The sequence below is a fragment of the Myotis brandtii genome, unplaced genomic scaffold (genome assembly GCF_000412655.1).
Source record: "Myotis brandtii unplaced genomic scaffold, ASM41265v1 scaffold728, whole genome shotgun sequence".
Taxonomy (NCBI): domain Eukaryota; kingdom Metazoa; phylum Chordata; class Mammalia; order Chiroptera; family Vespertilionidae; genus Myotis; species Myotis brandtii.
Genome location: NW_005370875.1, coordinates 82998 through 92482, shown reverse-complemented (window position 1 = coordinate 92482; position 9485 = coordinate 82998). Strand labels below are relative to the sequence as shown.

Below are 9485 nucleotides of genomic sequence, written 5' to 3'. Positions count from 1 at the left end.
GTAGGTCCTAGGATCCTTCCCCATCCCCCGCTCCTAATCTCGGGTTGGCGCATGTGCACGGGGCTCGGGCTCGCTCTCGGCCTTCCGGTCGTCGTTTCCCGAACCTGCATTCTGAAGGATGGCGCCGATTTCCCGTTCGATGTCTTCCAAGGCGCGTAGTCGCTCGTTTGCCAGGCTGTAGGTAGCCATTGTCTGTCGCTCGGGGAACCCACCGGATTTTCCCCTTTTGCGAAGCGCGGCGTTTGAGCCCGGAAGGGCACGTCGGTTTCCGCCGGCGCCGAGAGCGATCTCTAGCCGACACTACAATTCCCAGGATGCTCAGCGAAGCCCCGCCTTTCTCTGCTCACCTGGTGAACTACAACGCTCCGGAGTTCTGCGCATGCCCAGACCTGCGCCACCGCAGCGGGACTACCAGTGCCGGATACTGTAGCTTGGACGTTCTGTAACCAGGGGCGGTCTGACCAGTCAAACCTTCGCTCCATGATCTTGTGGCCTATAGTTAATTTCTTCTGTAAGAATTAATTGAGCGTCTGCTGGCGCTAGGGGATGATGGTGGGGGTTCTGGGATATTCTTCCAGATTACACAGCCGTGGAACCTCTCTCTGTGTGCCCACCTGGCTCCGCCATCTGTTGGGGCCTGGGGAAAGCTTGACTTGGTGAGGGTTACATTATTCGCCCTAGCGCTTCCTCCTGGACGGGAGCCCAGCTGAAACACCGACTTTCAGTCTGTTCTCAGAAGCTGGCTTATTTCAGCCTTTTCACCTTTCCCTTTCTGTTTTTCCATCATGTGGTGGGCTCAGGTTTACAAAGATGAATGAGATGGACTCTCCCGCGATATGGCATAGGCGTTTTGTTGGAGTTATGCCCCGGGTGCACCACCAGGAGCACAGAGAAAGGCCTCCGGGCGGAAGTGCTGCTTGAACGGAATCTAAAGAGTTAACCAGGTATCTACCTGTTTAAAGAGGAAAAAGGAACTGGCACAGGCAAGCGCCTGGTGCGTGAAGGGGTCCAGCGCATTTGAAGGGACAGCAAGGGATTCAGTTTGACTGGCGTGAATGGAATGTGGTGGTGGTTAGGTGTGGCTGGGGAGACTGGAGGAGACAGATCTGGAAAAGGTTTGCAAGCTAAGTAATTTGGACTGTGTTCTGAAGACATTTGGGACCTTTGAAGGATTTTAAAGAGGTGTGTTATGACAGATTTGCCCATTTGGAAAGATCAATGTTGACAGATTATGAAAGATTGAGAGTGAAACCAGTTTGCACAGGGTTAGCAAACTAACCCTGTGAATGGAGACTTTCAGTTAAACGAGGGAATCTAGCCCTAGCTGGTTTGGCTCAGTGGATAGAGCGTTGGCCCAGAGTAAGAAAGGTCCTGGGTTAGATTCGATCAAGGGCACTACCTCCGTTGCTGGCTAGATCCCTGGCCCTGGTTGGCAACCAATGGACGTGTCTCTTTCACATGGATGTTTCTCTCTCTCTGTTTCTCTCCCTCCCTTCCACTCTCTCTAAAAAGCAATGGAGCCCTAACCGGTTTGGCTCAGTGGATAGAGTGTCAGCCTGGGGACTGAAGGGTCCCAGGTTCGATTCCAGTCAAAGGCACGTACCTTGGTTGTGGGCACATCCCCAGTAGGGGGTGTGCAGGAGGCAGCTGATTGATGTTTCTCTCTCATCGATGTTTCTAACTCTATCCCTCTCCCTTCCTCTCTGTAAAAAAATCAATAAAATATATTTTTAAAAAAAGCAATGGAAAAATATCAAAATAATAATAGGGGACTCTCTTCCCCCCTCCTCTCTCCCTTCCACTCTATCTAGAAATCAATCCTCCAGTGAGGATTAATAATAATAACAATAGGGAATTTCATAAAGAGGTCAAAAAGAAAGAGGAGTTAATAGCAAAGTTTTAGATAGAAACTGAAAAACAGAAGGATAAATGGCAACTGATGTTTAAAAAATTTTGTTAAAATTTTTTTTAATTGATTTCAGAGAGAGAAAGGGAGAGGGAGAGATAGAAACATCAATGAGAGAGAATCACTGATCAGCTGCCTCCTGCACGCCCTCTAGTGGGGATGGAGCCCAAAAGCCAAGCATGTGCCCTGATGAGGAATCAAACCAGGAATAAAAATTGGTTCACTGGTCCATCCTCAACCACTGAGCCACACCGGTTGGGCAGTGGCAAATGATTTAGCAGTGAAGTAGTAACTAAACCAGCAGTGAAGAAAGTTTGGAAGCAACTTGATATATCCTTGAATTACTGGCATCATGTACAACTGGGGTGTGTAGGTGGTACCAACATTAGGAGGATTCTTTGAAGTATTTAGACTCCTCCCATCTCCTCCTTTACTCCGTATATCTGGGCAACTACTCACCTCCAACCCATAGTATTACTGGAGACTTCTTTGTTGGAGATGGAAAACAGAGGGTCTTCAGCATGAAGGATATTTGGGAACAGTTGTATTGAAAATAGAGAAGTGAAAGTTTATTTACTGAGTGGTGGTTTCTTGAACTCTGCCATCCAGATCAGAGACTGGAAAGCTCTTATCTGGGGAATCTGACTAGTGAGAGAAAACACTTCAGAGTATTAACACCAGGGGTCCCCCAACAAAGCAGTTAGCCAGATCACCCCATGGTGAAACCCATAGTTGGCAGGTCCCAACTTTGTCCATAGACAAAGTAAAACTTAAGGAAAAAGAAAACTATTGATACTTTTACATAAGAGATACTATAATAAAGGATTGCATCTAAGAAAACACACTTGAAAAGTAAAACCCAGAGGGAAGGAATGAAAAATCTAGCAAAAGGGTTTAAAGAGAAATTGAGGAATTCTCCCAGCAAGTAAAGCAAAAGAAAGGAGATGGCATATGGGGCGGGGGGGGAAGGTGGGGGGAGTGGATTAGAGAATCAGACTGGGGGCTTAAAGATCAGAGAAAATGAAGAGTAAGAAAGGAAGGGCTGCCCAGCCTGTGTGGCTCAGTGGTTGAGTGTCGACTGCATGAACCAAGAGGTTGCTGGTTGGATTCCTGGTCTGGGTGCATGCCCAGGTTGTGGGCTAGATCCCTGGTAGGGTGCGTGAAGGAGGCAGCCAATCAGTGATGTTTCTCTTTCATCAATGTTTCTATCGCTCGTTCCCTCTCCCTTCTTCTCTCTAAAAATCAATAAAAAAAATAAAGGAAGGACTTGTGCTTCCAGATGAAAAGGGCCCATCCATTGCTCATCATCAAGCCACATCATGAAATATCAGATGCCAAAGCTTCCAGAGAGAAAACAGACAGCATGTGAAGGATCAGCAATTAGAATGGCACTGAGGCTCTTAATAGTAACACTCCAGACTAGAAGACAGTGGATCATGCCTTCAACATTTTCGGTGGGGATGGGGCGGGGAGTGATTTCCAATCTGGAATTCTGTTCTCCAGCTCTGTAGGGTGAAGGCTAAAATGCAATGACTCAACAAAATATAACTTATTTTTTTCTTCCAAAAAAAAAAAAAAGTGGGTAGTTCACTGTGCTCCACAAATCATACAGAGACCATGTGCACGGGGCTCATCCTTTAGGGTCTTATACTGAAAAGTGTGGTCTGTAGGCCAGCAGCATTAGCATTACCTAGAAGCTTGTTAGAAATGCAGTATCTCAGGCCCCACTGCCACAGACCTACTGAACCAGCATCTGTGTTTGAAGATCCCCGGGTGATCAGTTTGCATAGTAAAATCTGAGAAACACTTTAGGGCATCCCTGGGTAGAAGCTGGCAGGGAGGGGAAAGAAAAAATGTAGAGTTATACCAATCTCAGGTCTGGCTAGGAAGTGGCCCATATAATTTCTACTCACATTCCATTGAAAAAAACTTAGTCATATAGTCTCAACCAACTCTGGGATTAGGGAAATCCAGTTTTTACCTAGGTGGCCAGCTATTGTTCTAGTACCGTGTAAGAATAGATTTTAAGTGATATCTAGACTCTCACAACAGCCAAACTATCAATAATGAAGACAAAATAAAGACACTTTGATAAAGGGTTTCAAATTTTTCTCCCACGTACCCTTTCTCAGGAGGTTATTAGAGTTAGACCCAGATTGGAAGGCTCCTAGAGAATTTTTTCAAGGAGATGAGAGGTGAACATCTGTTTTGTTTTGAATGAATTGAGAGGCTATATGAACTTTTGGATGAGTATAGGGCAGAATTAGTGATAAATTCAGAGAATAATCAAATTTTTAAATGAGATTCAGGGAAAATAAAGTTATGGAAGAAGAGAAAGGCATTATATCGATATCACATGACAGCTATGAATGGCATTACATAAGCTAATAATGAATATTGATCTAACCCTAACTGATATAATTCTCTTGGGAGTATAGCATGCAGGGGCAGGATGGAAAGTGATCCATGGTGGGGCAGAGGGAAGAAAGGAGCTCAGTTTTCACTTTACATGGAGGGAAGCCAGTAGATGGTGCTTAAAAACAAAAATTAGTGAACGTGTTGTTTAGAGATATGGAGGGAAATACTAAAAGAAACATCTACAGGGGGTGAAAGTAGTTGCCTCTGAGAAGGAAATTGGAGGGGGGAAGGGTCGACTCTTTATTGTAATAGACCTTGTAGCCCTACCTGAAGCCTCAAACTATGTGCATATATAACTTTGAAAATAAAAACAATAAAAATGAAAAGAGAGGAAATAGAGATAGATTTTACTGTGAAAGAGAATTAAGCGTGGAGGAGTGTTTTTCCTTTGGTTTCGTTTCTTTCTCCCACCTTTCCTCATCCCTCCCTCCCTTTCTTTAGTAGAAGAACCTTGCATGGGTTTATTTACCATGGAGGAAGAACCATAGGGAGAGGCAGGGGTCGAAGAGAGGGGAATGGGAAGGGAGCAGTGTGAGCACAGGTGGAGGGATTAGCTTTGTACTGGAGAAGGCATCTTAACCTTGGTTGTCTAGGAGAATTGGTTTAGATGTCAGTGTTTGTTGGTAGGAGGTAGGAAGTTGAAATCATTCATCCCTCATCGTTTAATGTCTGTGAAAAACAGAAGGGGAAGTCACTGTGAACATGTGGAAGGTTTGGAAGATTAGTAAGATGGGAACAGGAGAAGGTGACCAAGGACATGGAGTGAGACAAAGGGTTGTCAGATATTGAGGGCCCAGCGGGGGCTGGAGACTGTAAGTTTGTCCTGGCCCCAAATTTGTATCCAGCACAGTGTGGGTGCACCTAGGACATGTTAAAAAAATATTTGCTTAATGAACGAATAAATATGGTTGTGTGAGTTTTCTCTGGCAGTGCTCAGCAGCCCAGTGTGGGAGTGGAGAAGGGCAGGGTGGTGGTCAACAGAGCCAAGGGTGGGGTTTGAGAGCGTGTATTGTGAAAGGAGCAAGAGTTGAGGGTGCTGATGAGATAGTGGTGGATATGATAATCTTGAACTTAGTCTGGAAAGAAAAGGAAGTATCAAATTGTGAGGAAACAAAGGGTCAAGAGCTTGTGACAAAAAAAAAAAGGAAGCCATTAAAAAAGCATGATGATAATATGCTACATTTAAATTAAAAACTTATGAATCATTAAAAATACCAGAAATAAAATACTTTGAAACTAGAAGTGATGGTCACACAACATTGTGAATATACTAAATGCCACTGAATTGTACACTTTAAAATGATTAACTTTATGTTATATGAATTTGACTTCAGTAAAAAGAAAAAAAAAGAACTAGAAACTTTAAAAAGATAAAGTGTGAAAAATATGTGAAAAATATTTGCAAAATTTATGACAAAAGGCTAATTTCCTTACTACATAAAGAACTCTTAGGGGCCTGGCCAGCATGGCTCAGTGGTTCAGCATCGACCTATGAACCAGGAGGTCACGGTTTAATTCCAGTCAGGGCACATGCCTGGGTTGGATTGCAGGCTCAATTCCATGTGGGTATGCAAAGGCAGCTGATCAATGATTCTCATCATTAATGTTTCTCTCTCTCTCTCTCTCTCTCTCTCTCTCTCTCTCTCTCCCTTCCTCTTTGAAATCAATAAAAATATATATATTTTTAAAAAAGAGCTCTTAGAGTACATTAAGAAGGTAACATTGTGGATCATGAGAAAGAAAATACCTACTAAGATGGGCTCCTGGTGGCTAACGGCTCAAATTAAAACAAAAACAATCCTGCACTGTGTTTCTGCCACCTGAGCCAGCCCTTATAAAGGAGTTCCTGGAATCCTATTTCAACCAATAGAACTGAGGCTTTTCCCATCCAATTGGAGCTGCACAGCTATACCCCCCCTCCCCCCAGCTTCACCAACCAATCAGAGAAGCTCCATTCTGCCCAATAAAAAGACTGGTTTTTGGACCAATCAAATTGTGAGAAATTGGAGCCCTCATTTGCATGAGAATAGACCAATCAGGGACCATGGCAGGATGTCCCTCTATATAAGTTAGGTCCCCTCTGGCTGCACTGAGAGTACACTTTCCACTGAAGACTGTGTTTCCCTGGCTGGAGCTGAAAGACTGAAGATGTCTCCTCGGAGCAGACCAGCACAAAGCAGATCAGTGAGGCCCCAGGGCCACTTCACCGTCATGCTGTTTTCACAGCCCAGCTGTATCACAATTGAACTGTTTTGCACTGAATAAAATTTCCCTTTTCACCGCACCCCAGATTGGGGGTTCCTGTTGGCATTGAATTGGCGCCAATGACCACGGGTTGACATCAACCCAGTAACCAGTAAATCCGGTTCATCCTCACTCCTAAACAAAAAAATGTAAATTGAAACTAGGGAGATGTCACATGTCACCTGTTTGATCGGCAGTGATAAAAAAGATGCTCACCGTCTTTAACCCATCAACTCTGCTTTATGAATTTGCTCTACAGATATACTTGACATGGGCAGAAGGACATATCTTCAAGGACAATTGCTGTAATATTGTTTGAATTAGCAAGAGTGGACCTCCTTCATGTCTATTGATAGGAAACTGGTAAAAATAAACGACATCTAGGCAATAGGAAGCTATGTAGCTCTTTAAAAGAATGAGGTAGGCCCTATATGGTTTGGCTCAGTGGATAGAGCGTCGGCCTGTGGACGAAGGGTCCTTGGGTTCTCCCTTCCTCTCTGTAAAAAATCAATAAAATATATTTTAAAAAATTAAAAATAAATAAAAGAATGAGGTAGATCTCTGTGTATTGTTAAGGGAATGCTCTCCTAGCTACATTACTAAAGGAAAAAAGGTGTAGAAGAGTCTTCATAGTATGCTACTATCTGTATTTAAAACAAGGAGGAAATGTATAGTCATGTATGTATGACTGAGTTTGAATAATATCTTTGGAAGAGTAATCAAAGAACTGGGATAGTGGTTACCTCTGGGAATGAGAAATGGGAGACTGGAATCAGAGGCAGGAGGATGCCTTCCTTTCACCGTTTACTGTTTGAAATTTTAAAAAAAACCATCCACATGTTTTTATCTTCTTAAAAACATACAAAGCTAAAAGAAAAAAGGCATTGTTTCTCACAATGTGTGCTCATTCAAAATCCCGATTTCATGGATTCTTCCTGGGACTACTGAATTGGAATCTGGGCAGGGAGAGCCTGGGACTCAGTTTTCCTTTTGCATTCCAGAGGATTCTGATTCACCCGAAGTTTGAGATCCATGGGCCAAGAGCTCAGAGGTCAAGGAGCAGGTTCATGGGAGTCAGGGATGTGACAAAGACCAGGGGGTGCAGGAGGTGCTACTGTGGAGAGGTAGGCAAGGTCATTGGCATTTTGGCAGCGCTTAAAGCAGTGGTTCTCAACCTTCTGGCCCTTTAAATACAGTTCCTCATGTTGTGACCCAACCATAAAATTATTTTCGTTGCTACTTCATAACTGTAATGTTGCTACTGTTATGTATCGTAATGTAAATATCTGATATGCAGGATGGTCTTAGGCGACCCCTGTGAAAGGGTCGTTCGACTGCCAAAGGGGTCGTGACCCACAGGTTGAGAACCGCTGGCTTAAAGCCTGTGGGTAAATAATGACTTAATTAGGTGTTATGAGCTGTAATCGGCTTGTATGGGCTGTCCTATCTGCCTTACCAGCCGCATCTGGAGCTACTTTGCTCGTGGCTCTTTGTCGTAGTCCCTCTGGCCTTCCAGTCCCTGAATAAGCTGTTCCGTTTTGCCTTCACACGTGGTGTTGTCATTGCCTGGAATGTGGACCTCCCTCTGATGTTTCAGTTCTCTGCTCAAAGGTCACTTCCTCCAGGAAACTCTTCCCCAAGCCCCAGTCTAGGTCAGAGCTCCCTGTCACGTGTTCTTACAGCGCCTGTACTCCCTTGGAGCACAGATATTGTAATTAAATAATTAGGGAGTGATTGAATGTTTGGTTAGGTCACTCCTATGTCCCTGTGCTATGCCTGGCACATAATAGGGACTTAAAATCGAGACTATTCATGGGATGAATGAGCCTTAAAGAGGAAAAGGAGAGAAAGTCTGTGCTACAGGAGCGGGAGTGGGTGGTGGAGGGAAGGAATGTCAGTGGGGTGTTACTCTCTCCAGCTCAGCCTCCGGTTTTGGCCAAGCCTCAGGGAGTCTCTGATGAACATCAGAGTTGGATGTTGCTGCTTGGACTTGCCCACGGCAGCATGACTCTGGCTGCCTAAAGCCTTGGCTTCCATGTCCGAATGTAAGTCCCAGGCTCCACGGAGAGTGTGACTTCTGTCTGGCGAGGCTGCCGCTGAGCCCCAGGAAGTGACTGCTGGAGTAACCGAAGGAGCAGTGGCAACGGATGCACTAGGTCAGAACAGGTCGCCCTGCGGTCACGTGTGGGGGCCGCAACAAGGAAGCGTCTAAACTTTGTGGCTTTTTCCAAATGGTGCCCTTGAATTTGGACTGCCCAAATTAGGTTTCGATGTTTACCTTGGAACACAGGTACAGCCCAGTCACTCAATAAACAGTACTTGACAGCCTGTGGGCCAGGTGCCATGTGGGTACAGGGGAGAGGTTAGGTCAGCCGTGGGCAAACTACGGCCCGCGGGCCGGATCCGGCCCGTTTGAAATGAATAAAACTAAAAAAAAAAAAAAGACCGTACCCTTTTATGTAATGATGTTTACTTTGAATTTATATTAGTTCACACAAACACTCCATCCATGCTTTTGTTCCGGCCCTCCGGTCCAGTTTAAGAACCCATTGTGGCCCTCGAGTCAAAAAGTTTGCCCATCCCTGGGTTAGGTCCTCACCCACGAGACTCATGGATGGCACATTCCTCCAACGCTACATAGAAAACACACACCCGCATGCCTATTAAAAGGTTTATTCTTTATGCTCAGAAACAAAGAAGTGGCCTTGCCCCTGCCAAGGGTCTCAGCTTGAAGGAATGGGAGGCAGATAGTGACAAGAGGGAATGAGTGTGCAGTTCTTTCTCCCCCCTTTTCCTACTATCACTCCTCTTTTCAGCATCCCCCTCCAAAAATTTTAGGTATGAGCACAGCTTGCCACCCACTGGGGGGTTGGGGTAGCACAGCTGTAGTCCAAACATTAATGCCCATGTTCAACAG

General features: G+C 44.8%; 1 protein-coding gene across 1 annotated transcript in view; it reads right to left on the bottom strand.

Moving 5' to 3' along the window:
- MED11 (mediator complex subunit 11) overlaps window positions 1-293 on the bottom strand; it is a 2433-nt gene extending 2140 nt beyond the window's left edge. Inside the window, exon 1 of the mRNA XM_005882551.2 lies at window positions 105-293. Within this exon, the coding sequence (XP_005882613.1) occupies window positions 105-189 (85 nt within the window). The 5' untranslated portion in view covers window positions 190-293. The remainder of the gene's footprint in view (window positions 1-104) is intronic.
- Window positions 294-9485: the final 9192 nt, after the last annotated feature.